At 57.6% G+C, this 19,514-nt stretch overlaps 1 protein-coding gene across 1 annotated transcript in view; it reads left to right on the forward strand.

Moving 5' to 3' along the window:
- Positions 1-1,342: 1,342 nt before the first annotated feature.
- Positions 1,343-19,514, forward strand: part of PAPPA2 (pappalysin 2) — a 91,600-nt gene continuing 73,428 nt past the window's right edge. Inside the window, exons 1-2 of the mRNA XM_051625028.1 lie at positions 1,343-1,778; positions 7,069-8,131. Of these exons, the coding sequence (XP_051480988.1) occupies positions 1,343-1,778; positions 7,069-8,131 (1,499 nt within the window). The remainder of the gene's footprint in view (positions 1,779-7,068; positions 8,132-19,514) is intronic.

Raw genomic sequence — 19,514 nt, forward strand, 5'->3', positions numbered from 1 at the left:
TGTGCCCTTACCTCTCTACACGCTCAGTTTCCTCCTTCCTAGGGGGTCAGCAAAGCACAGTGCTCACCCCTCCCACCTCTCCAGTTCTTTCACTGCTGCTATTTCTTTCTCTTCCCCCTCCACTAAAGCACCAGCACCCCTCCAGTGCCACCTCCTTCCCCCGTCCCTCTCCCACCTTGAGAAGATGAAACAAACCCAACCCCAAGTCCATGCAAGCCAGCTCCTGCTGTTTGTTCTTAAATCCCTTCCCTCCTGCCTCACTGCTTTGAAAGCCTGTACCCTGGAAGGGGCCTCCCAGCTTTCGCTGGCAACCCTGCTTCAGACTGACCGCCACAGATAGTGTTTGGGAGTGAAAAATAAAATACCAAAAATATAGAATAGAATAATCATGACCAAAAAAAAATAATTAAATATTAAATCGTCTCCCTGCTGAAGTTTTCCCAGTCTCCCCAACGACATCCCGGGAGCCCGAAGAGGGAACTTGGAGGGCTTGTTTTCTCACCAATATGTTGTCAACAGTTCTCCCCGGTGCTGTACCCTGGGGGGCAGGGGGAGGGGGGGGGGGGGGATGGTGAGGGCGATGCATCTCCCACCACTGCCCCTCTCTCTCGGTGCATCCATGGATTTGAGGTGTGTTGTGTTTCTGGGTTTGTTTGTTTGTTTCGGGGGGGGGGGAGGGACGGGGACGGGGGGAAGTTTGGCTTTTGGACCTGGCTCTTTCCCTCTCGCCCAGACCTGGAGCCTCCAGCCCACCTTTCTGCACGTGTGGAGCAGATGGGATGGTGGTTCGGGGAAGGGAAAAAAAAACCAAATCATAGTTAAAAAAAACGAAAGAAAAGAGAAAAAGCAGCAAAATCTCTCTCCCCGCCAGCATCCTGGGCGGGCGATGCTCCGCTCGGGGTTTATTAGATTGGCCATAATCATCTTTAAATAAGGCAGCCCCCCCCCCCCCCCCTCCTCCTCCTCCTGGGGGAGGCGGGGGGGGGAGTGGAGCGCCTCGGGGTTTCCTAGATAAGGGCGTCTAACGCATCCCCCGCTCCCGCAGGCAGAGCCGGGCAGCACCGAGAGAAGCCTGCCCCGGGAACCCCGGCAGAAGGGGGTCCCCGCCGCTGTGCTCTCGCTCTCCTCCTCCTTCTCTTCCTCCTCCTCCTCCTCCTCCTTCTCCCGCAGAAGCAGAGGGGAGGAGAGAGGTGCCGGGGAAAAGTTGGGGGCAGCGGCTGCGGCGGGGGCCGGGGGAGGATGCCCCGGCGCTGCCGCCCGCCGCCCCCCTGAGCATCCCCCATCCCCCCGGGGGGGGGGGGGGTCACCACCCCGCTACTTCCTTTTTTTGTCCCCAAGGAGGATGCTGCGCTGCGGTGCCCCCCTGGCAGCCCTGCTGCTGGTGGGACTCAGCTTGGCCCGCGGGGACCCCCGGCCCCCCGCTTCCCTGCCCCTCTCCGCTTGCGGGATGGAGGCACCGAACCGCCGAGCCCCCCTTTCCCCGCATCACCCCTACGGGCTGTACCCGCAGGGTGCCGGGGTGCTGGGTGCTGCAGCCCCCCGAGGGCGGAGAGCGCGGGGAGCCGCGGGAGGCGGAGGGGAGCCCGGGGGAGAGGAGGATGGCGGGGAGCGGAGGGCAAAGCTGGAGCCGCAGGTGCTGCCCGCTTTGTACTTCTCCGGCGGTCGGGAGCAGCTGGGGGGGCGGCCCGGGGCGCTGCCCCCCATCCCGCGGCGGGAATTCACCCTGGAGCTGTGGGTGAAGGCGGAGGGCGGACAGAGCAACCCGGCCATCATCGCAGGTAGGCAGGGAATGATGGATCCCCGCATCCTCCTTCGCTCCCCCAAAACCCCCCTGGCTTCTTCTCCGTCACAGGTGACACCCCGCACCCCCACCCCTGAAACAGTGTTCCTTCCCTTGAGACCAAACCCTAAAACATCTCCTCCCCTCTCTTTCCCCCCCGCCCCGTCCTTCCGAACCCGCCCTCCCCCCCCATAACCAGCTCCAGACGGTTTTCTGCTTCTCCGCCCGCCGGGAGCTGGAAGGTCCCGTTGGGTGACACACTCCGCCCGACCCCCCCCTACCCAATCCTTCTTCTCCAGGGGCTTTCTGGGGCTCCCCGCGTTCCCCGCCGGCCCTGCCGGTGCTGCCGGCGTGTCCCCGGGGCGGTGGCCGCACGGTGGCAGCCGCGCCGCACGCACCGACCCGCCATCCCCCCCCCCCACCTCGGGGGGCTCCCGGCCCCGGCTTTCCCCACCCCGGGGGCTCCCTGTCCCGAAGGATCTGCAGAGCGGCCCCCCCGGGGGCAGGGCAGGGGAGGAGCAGGAAGTTTATCCCCACGGAATTACCCTTTCATCCCCTTTAAGCTAAGAAACGGGGCGGGAGAGGCTGGCGCACGGGGATGGAGGCGGGCAGATGGCATTTGTTTGAGCGTGCACCTCAAATCCTGGGGTCAGGTCTGGGCCCCTCGCTACAAGGACGCTGAGGGGCTGGAGAGTGTCCAGAGAAGGGCAACAGAGCCCGGGAAGGGTCTGGAGAACGAGTCTGATAAGCAAGCGGTTGAGGGAACCGGGGGTGTTTGGTCTGGAGAAAAGGAGGCTGAGGGGAGAAGTTCTCACTCCCCACAACTCCCTGAAAGGAGTGAGGGAGGGATCGGTCCCTTCTCCCAAGGAACAAGTGATACGACAAGAGGAAACGGGCTCAAGTTGTGCCTGGGGAGGTTCACATTGGATATTAGGAACGATTTCTTCACCCAGAGGGTTGTCAGTCTCTGGCCCAGGCTGCCCAGGGCAGTGGTGGAGTCCCCATCCCTGGAGGGATTTCAAAGCCTTGTAGATGTGGTGCTGAGGGACACGGGTCAGTGGTGGCCCTGGCAGAGCTGGGTTAACGGCTGGACTCAATGATCTTACAGGTCGTTTCCAACCCGAACGGCTCTATGCTTTTAAGTGGCAGGGTACAAGCGTGGCAGGGCAGCACAGTGATGCCAGGCAGGACGGGGAACAGGTGGCAGCAGCAGGATGTGCTGCTCCTAAGGGATGTCTGGACTCCCTGTCCGGAGGGCATGAGGGCTGCTGTGCGTCTGTGCCACCCCAGCCAAGCTGCTGCTGGGGAGAAACCCACCCCCCACCCCAAAACTCTCCCTCTGTCTGCACTCCCTGCACTGCAGCCCCCTCCACCTCGCTCGCTGCCTGCCCCGTTTCACCGCTTTCTCTCCCTGCTCCTGAGGGTGACAAGCTGCACCTTTGCTGCGGGGGAGGCAGGAGACGGGGTGGCAGAGGGAAAGAGCAGCCGCGCGGGAGGACACGACCTGGCACTCACCTCGCTGCCCGTCTCTTCCCATCTCCTTCCCGGCTGCCGGCAGGGAGCGGCTGGGGATGCACGGAGCAGACTTCCCAGCCATCACCACCCCAGCAGCACGGCCACCTGCCTGCAGGTGTTGGGTTTCACTTTTCCTAGCCCGTGTGTGTGTGTGGGGGGTGTCGGTAGGGTTTGGTTTCGGGGTTATTTTCTTTTGATTTCTGCCTTTCCCTTTCCTGGCGGAGGGTGGGACGGTTGTCAGCGCTGCAGGAGCTGCCCGGGAGCCCTGCAGCTCATTCGGGTAAATATCCCCCGGCCTCCTGCGTGCTCCAAGGTTTGAGTCAGCCCCCGGCACCTCCGGCTGTGAGTCACTGCCTGCTTCCCACCCTCTCCCTGCCGCTGGAACCACGGGGGGCGGGTGGCCAAGGTGTGGGGGGGACGGGCCAGGCCAGTTCAGTAGCAGCAGGTGATGCAGGCAGCTGCCAGCCCCCCTTGGCAGGTGCCAGGTCTGCTTCCCATCTGCTGCTCCTGCCCTGTGGCTGGAGATTTGGCTGAGCTGGAAGGCGGTTCAAAGCTGGGGAGGAGCTGGGGATGCTCCGGGTGTCTGTCTGTGCGTGAGGGAAGGCGGGAGGAAAGGAGGGCAGAGCTGAGCATCCCCCAGCATCCCTGCCTGGGATGTACAGCCAGGCTGAGCAGCTCTGTCTGGGCAAAGCAAACTGTCCTGTCGGCTGCTGTGGCTGCTGCCTGATGGAGGCTCAGGACTTGGTGCTTTGTACCCACAAAGGCCACTTTTGTCTTAGAGCCCCCCCCAATGGGGCATTTTGTGCCTCTCAGCCCCTCTTGCACGGGGAGATTTCTGCTGGGGTATAACCCCAGTGCCATGGGAAGGAGAGTGGTCCTTCCTCCAGGTCCTTCTCATTTTGGGCAGCAGATGAGAGTCTTTTGGTGTGATGCCATTTCTTTTTCTGCCTTTTTTTTTGGTCTCCCTTCTATCCTTCCCTGCTCTGCTTTCAGCAAACCCCAGGAGGATTTCTTTCCCCTGGTGTGGGGCTGAGGTTTGTTTTTACTCAGATCAAAGGTAGTTTTGTTTGGTCAGAAGATCCCCCACCAGAGGCAGTCCCAAACTTCTGCTGTGCCTAAGCCCAAGTGTCCTCCTCAGGTCCCCAAACTGCTTACTACTGCTCACCTCTCCTGGGCTCTCATGGCAGACCCAGATGCTCCTGGCCTGTTTCAGGAGCTGGAGAAGCTAATTTCCCCCCCGGGACATGAATCTCAAAGTGTGGCTGAACTGTTCCTTGTGCTGCAAAGCTCCTGGCCTCAGTGGGAGGAGATGCTGCTTGGCATGTGGTCCTTACAGAACAGGGCACTTTATCTCCTCAGAGGCTTTTTGTCCATCAGACACCTGTCCTGGCACACACCTTCCTATTCATTTTTTTTTTGCACTGTTGCCAACAGCCCTTGTTTTAAAACCCAAAGGTATCACTTGAAGCACTGGTGCACAGCACAAAGCAGGTTCGAGCTCCCTTTTCCCACCTGGTGGGTTAGAGAGAGAGTTGCACTTTGAGGTGCTGAGGAGTTTACCTTGCACCACCTCTGCAAACAGCTCTTCCCCTTCCTGGTGGGTTGCCCCAGGACAAAACACCACATTGCTTGGCAAACCCCAGGGTCTTCCAGGAGCTGGTGCCCTGATGGTTTCTTGTGGAGGACCTCAGGATTTGTCAGGTGCTGGACGGCTCTGCATTGCTGTTCTGCAAGTAGCTCCTGGCCATGGGATGTCCTGCTCTTCCCTCCTGCACCACGCTGGAGGTGGCACCCCTGGCCATGCACCAGCCCCTGCCTTGGTGAGTTTCCAGCCCCTGTTGTAGTGCTGACTTGCACCCCTTTGATGAAGTTTCCAGACCTGTTTTTAGGCTTGCTCAAGGTTATTTTGGCCAGTTTTGAACTCACTGGGCACTTCCAGGCTTGGCTCCAGTGTGGGTTTGTGAGGACACTAGTTCACACTCACCCCAGAGTCTGTTCCACCCCTGATGCTGTTTGCTCTGGTTTTGCCTTAGTGTTTAATTGAATTTTGGGCTCTAAACCAGTACAAGGTGAAATGCATGAGTTTTCCTAAGAGAGGAGGGACCAAGCCCTGCCTCCTCAGTCCCTGTGAGGACCAAATATTCGAAGATGTGCAGGTTGAAGCACCTTTCATGCAGCACCCAGCTCAGAAGTGCTCTCCAGCTCTGCCTTCTCAAGCCTGCAAGGTTCCCTTGCCTGCCTCCTGCTTTTTGGCATATCCCTGTCTCATCTTCCCCTGTTTTTCCTGCTTCCCTTTCACAATCCAGCAGAAAACAAGAGCTGGCCAAGGCCCATCCACCCACAGGGGCTTTGTGTGTGGCTGCCTTCGCAGCGAGCAGTGGCAGGGATCTGTGTCTGGCATGGTTATGACTGTGGGATGGTCATGAGGTCACCACCCACCTTGCCCCTGGTGAAAGGGATGGATGGAGGGAGGGTTCTTGTTTCCTGGGGTGCAGCAGGGCTTGATGTCACCTTTGCTGGCCATATTTATGAGGGCTGGCTGGGGTGATGTGAGGTCGTAGTATCCTGACTTCAGTCGCATCCCCTGGATGAAAACCAGGAGGTCATGCTCCTCCTGGAGTTTCTGCTCCTCCTGGAGTTTCTGCTCCTCCTGGAGTTTCTGCTCCACTGCACCTCTGCCTCTCTCCACAGGCCTCTTTGCAACCAGGTGTAGTTTCTCCAGAGTATCATGCTGAGCATCCCCAGGGACAGGCAAGGCCATGGGACGGCAGGTGATGCGGGTGATGGGAGCAGCACCATGAGGGACAGGAGAGCCTGTGCAGCGGGGTGGGGATATGGGGAAAAGTGGGCTGGAGCATAAGAAATATCACAGCAAGAGCATTAAAAAGACATCTGGGCACAGCAGCAGGTTTTGGCAGCATCAGGGCTGTATCTGGCAGTGATTTTTGAGGTGGGGAGAAGGAAAGTGGGGAGGTCCCAGAGGATGCCGCTTGTAGAGCTCAAAGTGTGACTTAAATCTGGCTTGCCCCAGCTGATGTTCCCATGAGCCGTGGTGGTTTAGGAGCCCAGGAGCATTTTTTGTCAAGTAAAGGGTTCGTTTGCCCTTGCCAGTATTTATGTGCCATGTGGCCACTGATTCCCAAGGGCCTTGGGTCCCCACTTGTGGCCACGCAGCAGCCTGAGCTTCAGGAAGGTCAGCAAAGCTCCAGGTCTTGCCCAGCCTAAAGCGCAGGTGCCCGGGGAAGCAGCACAACGTGCGTGGGTGCCCAGGGAAGAGCTGACCCCAAAGCTCTTCCCAGGGAATGGATTTGTGCCTGGGAGACCTCAGGGGCAGAGAGTGTCCCGCTCTGGCCCTCCCCTGCCTGTGCTGGATGCACAGCTTGGAGGAAAACTGGAGCATAAAGGCGAGCTGTAAAATCTGCCCGGAAGTGGTCCCTGGAGAAGGCTGGTTTGCTTTGGGTTGCTGTGCTCTAATTCTTAAAAGCTTTGGCCCCGCTGATAAAAAGCTGAAGCCTCTAATCCCATCCCTGAGGAGTGCTCCTGCAGAGAGCAGCTCAGAAACACCTCGCTCTTCGGCCTCCCCTCTTGTCCATGGTCTTCCTCCCAGCTCCATCCCTGCCCTCCATCCCTGACATCCCTCCTGGCTATTCCACCTCCCCATCCAAACGATTTTGGACGTGGGATGGGTCCCCCTCTTCCTCATTGCCCAAGCAGCAACGCTCTCCAGTCCTCACCAGCTCTCCTCCCTCTCTCTGTCCCCATCCCCGCTGCAGGTGTCTTCAACAACTGCTCTCACACGGCCAGTGACAAGGGCTGGGCGCTGGGCATCCGTGCCCTGCAGTTGGGTGGCAAGAAGGACGCCCGCTTCTTCTTCTCCCTCCGCACGGACCGGGCAGCTGCAGCCACTGAGGTGACCTCCCACCACCGCTACCGCCCCGAGGCCTGGACCCACCTGGCTGCCAGCTACGATGGGCAGTGGATGTCCCTCTACGTGGACGGGGCACGGGTGGGCCGCAGCGGAGGGCAGGGGGGGCCCCTGCACAGCGCCTTCATGGCCTCCTGCCGCCTGCTGCTGCTGGGGGGAGATGCCTGGGGGACTGACCACGCTTTCCGGGGACACCTGGCTGGGCTGGCCCTGTGGCAAGAAGCCCTGCCCCAGCACCATCTCCAGCGTCGCTTCTTAGAAAGGGTGTCGGGGGAACGGCCGGGGTTGGTTCTGGCCACCGGTTTCGCCACCCTGGAGGAGCACTGGGTGCCTTTTCGGGAGGGAGCCTTCCCCCAGCAGCAGGTGCTGCTGTCCCCACCGCCCCCTGTCCTGCAGCCACTGGGGCCCCCAGCCTGCGGGCAGACAGTCTGCGATAACGTGGAACTGGTCTCCCACTACAACCAGCACTGGCCGCTGAGGAGCGAGAAGACGGTGAGATACCGGGTGGTCAACCTGGCGGAGGACAGCGGCGGGCGGCCGGCGGTCAGCTGGGAGCAGGTCTGGAGGCAGCACCGGGCCCTGAGCGAAGCTTTCCGCCCTTACAACATCTCCTGGCAGCTGAGCATGCTGGAGGTCCACAACTCCACCCTGCGCCGCCGCGCCGTCCTCCTGGGCTGCGAGCCCAGCAAGGTGGGCAACGAGCGCTGCGACCCCGAGTGCGAGCACCCGCTGACCGGCTACGACGGCGGCGACTGCCGGCCGCCCGGCCGCTGCTTCTCCTGGAAGCGCCGCGACGGCGTCTGCCACGGGGAGTGCAACAACATGCTGGATGACTTTGATGACGGGGATTGCTGCGACCCACGGGTCACCGATGTGGCCAGGACCTGCTTCGACCCCGACTCGCCCCTCAGGTAGGTGTTAGAAGGGGGAGGTGGAGGGCATGGGGGTGCACGTTCTCCCCAAAGGCTGCTCTGCACCTGGGCGTTGCTTCTGAGCGGTGGGTTTCCAGTGTGGAAGGGTGGAGGGGTATTTCGACCCCGACTCGCCCCTCAGGTAGGTGTTAGGGAGGGGAGGTCGAGGGCATGGGGTGCACGTTCTCCCCAAAGGCTGCTCTGCACCTGGGCGTTGCTTCTCCTTCACTGGAGACATTCAAACCCCCCTGGACACATTCCTGTGTGATGTGCTCTAGGTGACCCTGCTCTGGCAGGGGGGTTGGACTAGATGATCTTCCGAGGTCCCTTCCAACCCCTGGGATTCTATGATTCTATGATTCTATGATTCTGAGTGGTGGGTTTCCAGTGTGGAAGGGTGGAGGGGTATTTCCGCCCCTCCAGGGTCTGGTGGGCTACGCTAACGAGGGCAAGTAAATCCTGTGGTGTGGGTTGGCAGCCACCTGTGAAGCCCTGACGTGGAGTAGTTCTCCCCTCCCAAATGAGCAGGGGGTGATGGGGAGCCCCAAATCCCGGGGAGATTGATTTCCTAGCACTGCTGGTCTCCAGTGACGCGCCAGCGGGACCGCGGGCATCCCAGGCTGGGCAGAGAAGCAAAGGCTGCAGCATCCCCTGGCCCTCCTTGCACAGGCTGTGGCAGGGGGGGGATGGCTGCCCCTTGCCTGAAAGTGTCTAAAAGCCTGAAATCTTAATTTCTATCCCAAACGCCTTTGCCTGAGGGCTGGGGGTGGGGAGAAGAAGGTGATGTCTGAGCGGAGGGGTTGGGATAAGCTGGGTTGGCGTGTGTGAGCCCCCCCAAACCTCACTCCAGTGAGCGATGCCCTTGGTGGGGCAGGGGCTGAACAAAACCCTGCAGCTCTAAGCCAAAGGGTGGCTGGGGAGCAAATCCCAAATTTTACCCCTAAAGCCAATCCCAAATGTGGCCCCGAATTCAGGAAAAAGCCCGGGGTGGCTGCAGGCTGCCAGGGGAGGACACACGCCCTGCAAAGCCCACGTTGACGTATGGAGCATGAGGGGACCCCAGCTCTCCCCAGGGCCTTTCAGAGGCAGCAGCTGGGATGGGATGGAGACGGGGAACCCCCCACTTGATGGGGGACCCCGTGGTAGTGGGGATGGTGGCTTCAGCACACAGTTGGTGGCTTGCACATGCCTGCCCTCCTCTCCCCAGAGCCTCCGAAGTGCCGGCAGCCTCACTGATGGCTTCCAGCCCTCGGGGCTCTGCCAAATGTGCTTTCTGGCTGGAGACAGGGAAGGGAAAAAATTAATAAAAAATCATGGTTTTTCCTTTTTTTTTTTAAGCTGTTTCTGTCTTAGTGTCAGGGAAGGCTGCTCGTTCCCTGCTGCAAGCTCCCAACAATGGGCAGAGGTGCCTCCCAGAGCAGGAGCAGTGCAGAGGGGATGGCAGCATCTGGGGAGAAAAGCTGCAAGGGAGGGGTTTAGAGACACGTTGCTCCTTTGATCCAGTTTTCTTTCTGAGGTGGGTGACAAAGATGATCAGAGGGCTGGAGCCAGGCTGAGAGAGCTGGGGTTGTTCAGCCTGGAGAAGAGAAGGCTCCAGGGAGAGCTGAGAGCACCTTCCAGTGCCTGAAGGGGCTGCAGGAAAGCTGGGGAGGAGCTTGGGACGAGAGCTTGGAGTGACAGGATGAGTGGGGATGGTTTCAAGATGAAAGAGGGGAGATTTATTCGAGATATTATGAAGAAATTCTTTGCTGTGAGGCTGGTGAGACCCTGGCCCAGGTTGCCCAGAGAAGTTGTGGAAGCTCCATCCCTGGCAGTGTTGAAGGGCAGGTTGGATGGGGCTTGGAGCAGCCTGGGCTGGTGGGAGATGTCCCTGCCCATGCAGGAGGGTTGGAACTAGATGATCTTGAAGGTCCCTTCCAACCCAAACCAGTCCTTGATTCTATGAAGGTGAGCACCTCCCCCGCCTGTACAATGGCTCTCCTGCTTGCACGAGGAGGTTCAAGGTGAATATCAGAAAAAATTTTTTTACTGTGAGAGTGACAGAGCCCTGGAACAGGCTGCCCAGAGAGGTTGTGGAGTCTCTTTCACTGGAGACATTCAAACCCACCTGGACTCATTCCTGTGTGATGTGCTCTGGGTGACCCTGCTCTGGCAGGGGGGTTGGGCTGGGTGATCTTTCTATAGAATCATTCTATGATTCTATAATGACTCTCCACTCATGGTGGCCACGAGCATCCAACGTCACTCAGTCCTTGCCCTCTGTGTGTGGTTAGAGAAATGTTTTCATCCTCAGACAAGAAGGGCTCCACCTTAAATTCAAAAAGGCCAAATTTTTGCTGGTATGAATCAGGGCTTCCATTTGTCAGGATTTTCCCCTGAAAGTTGGGAAAGGAAAGGAAAGGAAAGGAAAGGAAAGGAAAGGAAAGGAAAGGAAAGGAAAGGAAAGGAAAGGAAAGGAAAGGAAAGGAAAGGAAAGGAAAGGAAAGGAAAGGAAAGGAAAGGAAAGGAAAGGAAAGGAAAGGAAAGGAAAGGAAAGGAAAGGAAAGGAGAGGAGAGGAGAGGAGAGGAGAGGAGAGGAGAGGAGAGGAGAGGAGAGGAGAGGAGAGGAGAGGAGAGGAGAGGAGAGGAGAGGAGAGGAGAGGAGAGGAGAGGAGAGGAGAGGAGAGGAGAGGAGAGGAGAGGAGAGGAGAGGAGAGGAGAGGAGAGGAGAGGAGAGGAGAGGAGAGGAGAGGAGAGGAGAGGAGAGGAGAGGAGAGGAGAGGAGAGGAGAGGAGAGGAGAGGAGAGGAGAGGAGAGGAGAGGAGAGGAGAGGAGAGGAGAGGAGAGGAGAGGAGAGGAGAGGAGAGGAGAGGAAAGGAAAGGAAAGGAAAGGAAAGGAAAGGAAAGGAAAGGAAAGGAAAGGAAAGGAAAGGAAAGGAAAGGAAAGGAAAGGAAAGGAAAGGAAAGGAAAGGACCCTTTGCCTCTGTGGGAAAGGAATGAGAAAATAAGAACACTAGGGAAACAACAAATCTTTGGGAATTTTCTTTCTGCAGACCTCTCTGGCCTGTGCAGATGAGAGGATTGATTGTGGGCTAAGCTCTGAAAAACACCATCCAGAGTGCCCTGCACTTGGCAAATGTGGGGGCATGAGTTGAATCCTGCTGCTGCTGAGCTCTCCTGAGCTGCCATTCAGCAGCTTCTTCAGAGATGCTGGTGGACACCCACCTTCTTTGGGCTCATCCCTGCTTGAGGGGACCATGGCTCCTGAGGAAGAGTAGAGATGTTTTGGGGAAGAACAACTGAGAGATTGGTAGTGTGGGTTTGGGGAAAACCAGGGCAAACTCGAGGTCACCCAAGGGCATCTCAGTGGTGGATGAATCCCAAGGCAGGAGACCTCAGCCCCAGGGGTTTTATTCAGCAGAGCTCCTGCTGAGAAGTACTTCTGGGTTTGCTCGTGAGGTATTATATTTAATATTTAATATTTTGGGGGATCAGGGCAGCTGGGGAACTTGTAGAAGGATTTCTAGGGTGGAAGCCAAGATGGGAGAAGTAACACAAAATGAAATGTAACAAACTGCAGAAAGGCAGCATGAGAGGAGCCAGGTGCTCCAATGTGAACAACAGAGTTCAGTCTGCAACCAGAGGGGAGCTGGCTGCTGCTCTGCTGGGATGCTTGTGTTCTTGCCTACCTGCTGCAGAACCACATGCCAGTGCCCAGGAGGGGGCTGGGGAACACCTGGGGGAGAGGGAAACCTCTAAAACTCCTTTCCTATTGAGGTGGCAAGACAAAAATCTTGGGATCTTTTCCCATGGAGTAAACCAGCTCTGCTGTGTTTCATTTCAAGGCTCTCACAAAGTGTGGTTGGGATACAAAGGTTTCTTAGCACAGCCAAAAATAACCTAAATGTGAAAGTTAGAGTGAGACATGGGACAATTTCTCGCTAGCACTGTAGAGAGATTTGGTCCATTTCAGTGGAGGGTCTCATACCTTGTCTTCACCTGCATGACCTTAAGCACTCATGCAAGAGCTTTTACCATTGTAGAATGTCTCTTGTTCAAAATCCCCTTTCCTGGGGCTGCAGCTCTGACAAAGGCAAAGCAGAGGGAGAAGCCTTAGTTAGCTGGTAGATCTAGTGCTTCTTAGCTGGTGGACATCTCACTGTACTTCCAGGGCCATGCTTGGTGCTAGCATAAACCCTCACCCACACTTAGTAGGGGTGGGAAAAGAGGTTTGGAAATGATTATAAAGCTCTTCTGGGGATGGATCCTGCTGCAGCTGAGGTAGGAGCTGCTCCCAGCTCTGGGGCATGGATGATGCTGAAATGGCAGCAGTGCTGCTGTGCACAGCAACAGGACACCTTGCTGAGTCCTTCCTGCACCTCCTCTAGTAGGATATGGGACAAGTCTGGCTGTGCTCAGAGCCAGCTGGGCTACCACCTGCATGTAAAACCCACCGGTGGGACCATGTGCTGGAGGGAGACTTGAGTGAGAGCTGAGGTGAAGAGCTGAGCATGGACACTGCTGCAAGGAACGGGCACCACAAGCTGTAGGAGGCAAGTCAGGGACACCTCCTTCAACCTGACCCACCATATGAAGAACAAGGGGACAGACTGTGGCAGGAGAACTACACACTGTCATCCTTCACCCAGTCTCCTCCTGATGAGCAGTGTTTTCCAGGAGCTGCTGGCAGTGCAGTGCCAGGGGCTGGGAGTAAAAACGGCCTTAATTTGCTGCAGATGCATCTTGTTGCAGTGCCCGAGTGCTGCTGTAATTGGTGCTGCTGGAAGGAAAGCAGCAGCAGCTCACTAGCAGCAATTAACACTCAGTGAGGGGCCCCCTCGGGCAGTTAGTCGATTAGAGAGTCTGGTGTGTGACACAGTTAATGGGAAGAGAAAAGCTGGAGGGGAGTCTGGAGAGCAAAGTGCATAAGGGCAGAGCTGCTGGGCCTTTCATCTCGCTACCCAAACCAAAGGAAGGGACAAAAGGAGGGGAAAAATGCTGAGGTGTGTCCAGCCTCTTGGTGGCCTCCACTGGGATGACCACAGCTGTGATGTTGAAGTGCACCTACCTGATCAAGAGGACACTTGATGGGCTTTAGTGCAAGCTTAGCTGGGCTCCCCTCCTCAGGGAAGGGTACTTAGTTGGGTTGAGGCTGCTTGGGAGCCTCCCTGCTGCTTAAGCAGTGGTTTCTAAACCTGATCCAGATTAGCCTTGTTGAACGTCTCTGGTGGACAAGCCCCTGAGGATGAGTGAATCACTCCGAGTTATTCTATGGCACTTGAGTGGCCCGTTGTCAGGAGATGTTCAGCTGAATGTGTTTGGGCTGACAGCATAAAAGGTTTAAATCAAGAGCTGGTGAGGCAAGGATGGCATCTTGGGGCAACAGCTGACTTGCCCAGATCTTAATCCCATCCAGATGGTAAAGCAACCGTCAAATGAGCTGCTCGTTTCCTCTCCACCTTCCCCTGCTACAGGAACTTTGAGGAGATCCTTCTCCCAGTGAGGGAGGGCAGGTATGTGCAGTGTTATTCCCAAGTTATAACAGCCTGAGGTCACCAACGCTGCTGCAGAACCTCCATCCAGCTGCATGTGGTCAGTGTCTGCAGACACCTGCAGGTGATGCTTGTGGTTCAGTTGCTCAGAGGCTGGAGGGAGTGGGTGTGTTCTTTGCAAGCTGTTGAACCCATGGCCTGTGAAGGGGTGGAGTGGGAGAGAGTTGGTGCTCCCATGAGGAAAGTGTGGTTAGGAGGTACCCCTGGCTGCTTTTTAGATTCCCTTGGCACCTCTTGGAAGTCTGACCAGCCAGTACCTCCCAAAGGACAAAGCTTCAAGTGCTGATCTCTCAGGGCTTGTAAGTGTGGTGGTGAGCAAACAGGTGCTTTGGGGACCCTGGTGTGGCAGTGATGGCTTTGCTGGCTTCTGAGCTTGTTGCTTCTCCTCACTAGAGAACCTGTTTAGTCTGGGGAGGTGCAGTAATGGACAGGGCTTTTTGCTGGAGCCTGACCACTTCTTAGAGGGTGCCTTAAAGCTTCATGAGAGTGATGGGATTTGAGCTCATAAAACCCCCTTGTTTTTCCTTGTAGGAAAGCCCACACTCTCTGAGCTTCCCCATTGGTTACTGACTTTAAAACTCTGGAAGAGGGAAGGGATGTATGTGGGTAGAGCTCGTTGTATCACGTGGGCAGGATGTCTACCAAGCTGCTTGCTCCTGGTAGAACTTGGAGGTTATACCCATGTGAAAGTGCCTCTGGGTGACTCAGCTTGCCCAGAACCTCAGCTTGGGGCTGGAGACTCCAAATTTGCTCTGACCTTCTCAAAGGCACATGTGGCAAGACCAGGGTCTGACTCAGCCCTTCCAATGTGGCATCAGGCCAGTGGGACTGCAGGAGTTACTTCTTTTCAGGGAGGAGGTGGCACTTAGGTGTAGCTGTCCAAGGGATCATGCAAAGTCCTGGGGACACAACAGGTTGTCCAGGGTGCTGGTTGAGTCACCATGCCTGTAGGGATTTAAAAACCATGTAGATGTGGTGCTGAGTGACATGGTTCAGTGGTGGACTTGGAAGGACTGGGTTGAAGGTTGAACTTGATGATCTGAAACATCTTTTCCAGCCAAAATGATTCCATTATTTTAATGATACTGATCAGGAGCAGGAGTCTCTATGTTCTGGTGGGACCAGAGCTCTGTTGTCACCCCAGAGAGCAGAGGAGCATGAGGGTATAGAGGTGTCCTGGTCCAAGGGCTGGTTTTGGTATTAGCTTTACAGAGCAAGCTGCAGGTTGCTGTTGATGTGCCCACATCTTCTGTGCATTTTGGGGTGCTAAAAGTAGGAAAAAAAATCTAGTGCACTTATTTTCTTTCCAAGGTAGAAGGGAGTTAATTTCCAATCAGCCTTGGCTGAAGGACAAGTCTCACTTGCTCCCACAAACCTTCCTGTGAATGTGTGGAGCTGCCAGGCAGCGTGTTCCAAGAGGAACCTGCCAGGTCCCCCCAGGAGTGGCTGCATCTCCACGGGAGAGGGAGAACATGATCCTTGTGTGAGCCAGGGCAGAGGATCCCTGCCCAGGGGCTGTAGGCAGCCTGGGTGCTTTCAGGGAAAACAGCTGTCCCAGATGTGAGCTATTGTTCCTTGAACAATGCCCAGGGGCTCACTCAGGGGGGGGGTAATTGTATCAGGATGGCAATTGTGAAGGAGCAGTGGGTGTCCAAGTGCTGGGGAGGGTTATTCTTTGTCCTGATGTTCCGCCCTCCCCACGGCTCCTTCTCCTCTGGCCCTCTTCCCTCTCTGATCCTACCCTTGTCCATGGCTGGAAGAGCCCCAGTTGAGACCCTGGCCAGGCTGGTGAGACCCCAGGAGCTCAGCAGCCACCTGGTGGCCCTTCATCAGCTTGCTGTTGAGATGTGGTCCCTGGGAGTGTTTATCTTGCCTTTGGCTTGGCAGGCTGAGCTGCAGCCCCCCCCCGAGCCGTGAAGCGAACGTACTGCTCTCAGCTTTCCTCAGCTCAGCCACCACCATGACTGAGGGAACCATATCCCCCCTTCTCAAGAGGCTGATGGGACGAGAGGGAACGGGGTCTGGTGGAGCCCAAGCCCAGTGAGGTGGAAAGAAGCAGAATACTTTGCTGAGAGGCTTTGGGACAGGCGAGGATGCTGAGCCTTTGCGACAAGGGCTGCACCGGGGACCCGAGGCAGCCTTGGGTTTTTTAATTTTTTTAATTTTTTTACATTTTTTTCTTAACTCTGTGGTTGAGATCCAATCGTTACGTTACAAAACTCCCCCAAGAAACGATCTCCTGTCCTTTTCCTATCTGTGAGGAAGGCATTTTTAGAATTGCTGGCTTGCACCAGCAGCCACGTCCCGGCGGGGACACCCGCTCGCTTGGGGCCTAAAAATAAGTTGGAGCTTTGGGACTTGGTTTGGCCCTTATTTTTTATTTTTATATATATATATTTTTAAGAAATAAAAAAAAATAATCAGAGGAGAGATATTTGGCTGGAAGAGATTTCCTCTTTTTTCTCTCGGTGCTTTTGCTGACCAGGACCAAGGCTGCAGGGCTTCGGGTGGGTGTAGGAAAGGTTTGGACCTTCTCACAAGTCCATACGTTTTGGTCCCCGTGGAGAGTCCCTGAGGGGGGGTTATTGACAACAGGGCTGTGTGGTGCCCCTCGCAGAGGAACCAGGAGCTGCAAATTCCCCCCGGGAGCTTCATGCCTGCTCAGCAAATTCACCTGCAGTTGTCAGCCCTGTGAAAAGGTCCAGGCTGGATCAAAATGAGAGGCTGACTTGTTTGTCAGCAGGTGACCTGTTTTTGAAGGTGACCTCCAGCTAGATGGTGCCTCCCCTGTCTGTGCAGAAACCAGTTTGAGGTCTGGTCCCTTTGGACCAGCCATGCCTTCTTTCCAGAGGGGGCCAAGCTGCCTCTGTGTTTCTCTCCAGCCTTGCATGGTCCCAGCACAGACCTCCACCCACACTGTCTCCTGAGACCTGGTGATAAAAAGAGGTTGCTGGTGGTGATGTGGGTCAGCCTCAGCTCTTGGGCTGGAGGCACGTAGCGTGGCCCGTCCCTTCTGACACGTGTGTGACACGGGGTCATCTTCACCGTGCTCAGCCAGTCCACAGATGTGCTTCTTTTGGGGAAGAAAAATGTCATGCACCAGTACAGGTTGGGGGCTGACCTGCTGGAGAGCAGTGTAGGAGAAAGGGACCTGGGGGTCCTGGTGGACAGGAGGATGACCATGAGCCAGCAATGTGCCCTTGTGGCCAAGAAGGCCAACGGCATCCTGGGGTGTATTAGAAAGGGTGTGGTTAGTCTGTCAAGACAGGTTCTCCTCCCCCTCTATTCTGCATTGGTGAGGCTGCATCTGGAGTATTGTGTCCAGTTCTGGGCCCCTCAGTTCAAGAAGGACAGGGAAGTGCTTGAAAGAGTCCAGGGCAGAGCCACAAAGATGATGAAGGGAGAGGAACATCTCCCTGATGAGGAAAGGCTGAGGGAGCTGGGTCTCTTTAGTTTGGAGAAGAGGAGACTGAGGGGTGACCTCATCAATGTTTACAAATACGTAAGGGGTGAGTGTCAGGGAGATGGAGTTAAGCTTTTCTCAGTGATGACCAGTGATAGGACAAGGAGTAATGGATACAAATTGGAGCACAGGAGGTTTAAGGTGAATATCAGAAAAATTTTTTTACTGTGAGAGTGACAGAGCCCTGGGACAGGCTGCCCAGAGAGGCTGTGGAGTCTCCTTCTCTGGAGACATTCAAACCCACCTGGACACGTTCCTGTGTGATGTGCTCTAGGTGACCCTGCTCTGGCAGGGGGGTTGGACTAGATGATCTTTCGAGGTCCCTTCCAACCCCTAGGATTCTATGATTCTTCCCCACCACCTCTGAGACCTGTCCTACGGAGGAGGGTGCTGTGGGAAAGGAGGAGGCACCCGGTGGAAAGCTGGACGCTCGCAAAGCACCGGGACATGGGGACCTAACTTCTCCAAGCTCCTTTGAAAACCCTGCAGGGCAAAGCTCGTGTCTTCTGAGGCGTTTGCAAACACCTGCCTGTGCCGTGGCCAAAGGCAACCCCAGCGCTGGGGAAACTGAGGCACAGAAGTCTCAGACACCCAGCCCTGGGGTGGTGCAGCAACGAGGTGCTGGGGATCCGGTCCCCTACCTCCTAGTGCCTGGAATGGGGGGGGAAAGAGGCGTTTAAGGAAGGGAGAGGGAGCTGCTCAGACTTGGCGAGGAGAAAAACGCTGCTCTCCCTTGCTTGGGGTGTCTGTCCAGAGGAGCTTCCTTGTCCCCGAGGTTCTGCCCGGCTCCCTGAAGCCCGGGCAGGGCTGGGGGAGACCAGGAGCTTTGCACCCACCTCTGCCTTCTCTCCGCTGGTCCTGAGCAGCGCTACACAAGCTGGCAGGGCAGTCATTCCCCCCCCTCCTGGGGACACTGGCTTCTTGGTGGAGACCTGGAGACCTCCCGTCGACCTGGAGACCTCCCGTCGACCTGGAGACCTCCCGTCGACCTGGAGCGCTGCTCTGGGTTGGGTTTTGCTGCGGGCGAGGGGCCCGAGAGCCGGTTTCCAGCCCCAGCCCCTGCTGCGGGGTTGGGTGGGACGGGGCTTGTCTGTGCAGCCTGAGAGCGGGGGGGGGAACCACCGGTGCTGGGAGCCCCGGTCCTGCCCCGGGGGGGTTGGGGTTTGGGGAGCGAGCCCTGCCCGGCCGGGAGCGCGCTCTGCCAGCCCCTGCCCCGCTCGGCTCTGCCCCGCCGGGCCGCGGGAGCGTGCCCGGGCATCCCGGGAGCGCGCCTCCCGCCAGGAGCCGGGGTGGATGGGGGATGGATGCGGGAGCGCGCCTCCTGGGATGGATGCGGGATGGGTGGGGGAGCGCGCCTCCTGGGATGGATGCGGGATGGGTGGGGGAGCGCGCCTCCTGGGATGGATGCGGGATGGGTGGGGGAGCGCGCCTCCCGGGATGGATGCGGGATGGGTGGGGGAGCGCGCTTCCCGGGATGGATGCGGGATGGGTGCGGGAGCGCGCCTCCCGGGATGGATGCGGGATGGATGCGGGAGCGCGCTTCCCGGGATGGATGCGGGATGGGTGCGGGAGCGCGCTTCCCGGGATGGATGCGGGATGGGTGCGGGAGCGCGCCTCCCGGGATGGATGCGGGATGGATGCGGGAGCGCGCTTCCCGGGATGGATGCGGGATGGATGCGGGAGCGCGCCTCCCGGGATGGATGCGGGATGGGTGGGGGAGCGCGCTTCCCGGGATGGATGCGGGATGGGTGCGGGAGCGCGCCTCCCGGGATGGATGCGGGATGGATGCGGGAGCGCGCTTCCCGGGATGGATGCGGGATGGGTGCGGGAGCGCGCTTCCCGGGATGGATGCGGGATGGGTGCGGGAGCGCGCCTCCCGCCGCCCGTGGGCGCCCAGCCCGGCCCAGGCAGGGCAGCGGGTGCCGGGGCTGCGATGCTGCAGCGCGGGGCTCCCTCCTTCCCACTCCCGCTGCTGCTCCGGGGCTTTTCTCCCAGGCAAAAGGCTCCTTTCTTTTCCCCTGAGCGGTTCCAAACGGAGCCTTTAACTTGGTTGCTTTGCAATTCTTCTGCTCGGCTGCCCTGGGCCGTTGCCCTGCTTCCTGGGGCTGGAGGTGACAGGTCCCTTTGCCTCCCGGGGGGCCGGGCTTTTGGGCAGCCCCAGCACAGCTCCTTGTAGATGAGCAGCCCCATCCCTGGAAGTGTTCCAGGCCCAGGTTGGATGGGGCTTGGAGCAACCTGGGCTGGCTGGAGGTGTCCCTGGCCATGGCAGGAGGGCTGGAACTGGATGATCTTCAAGGTCCCTGCCAACCCAAACTGTTCTATATGCAGTTCCCTTCCTGGCTTGCTAGGTAGGCTGTTGGGTCTGTGCTCTGTAGCCAGGTATGTGCT

This window comes from Apus apus, chromosome 7, assembly GCF_020740795.1.
Source record: "Apus apus isolate bApuApu2 chromosome 7, bApuApu2.pri.cur, whole genome shotgun sequence".
NCBI classification, from domain to species: domain Eukaryota; kingdom Metazoa; phylum Chordata; class Aves; order Apodiformes; family Apodidae; genus Apus; species Apus apus.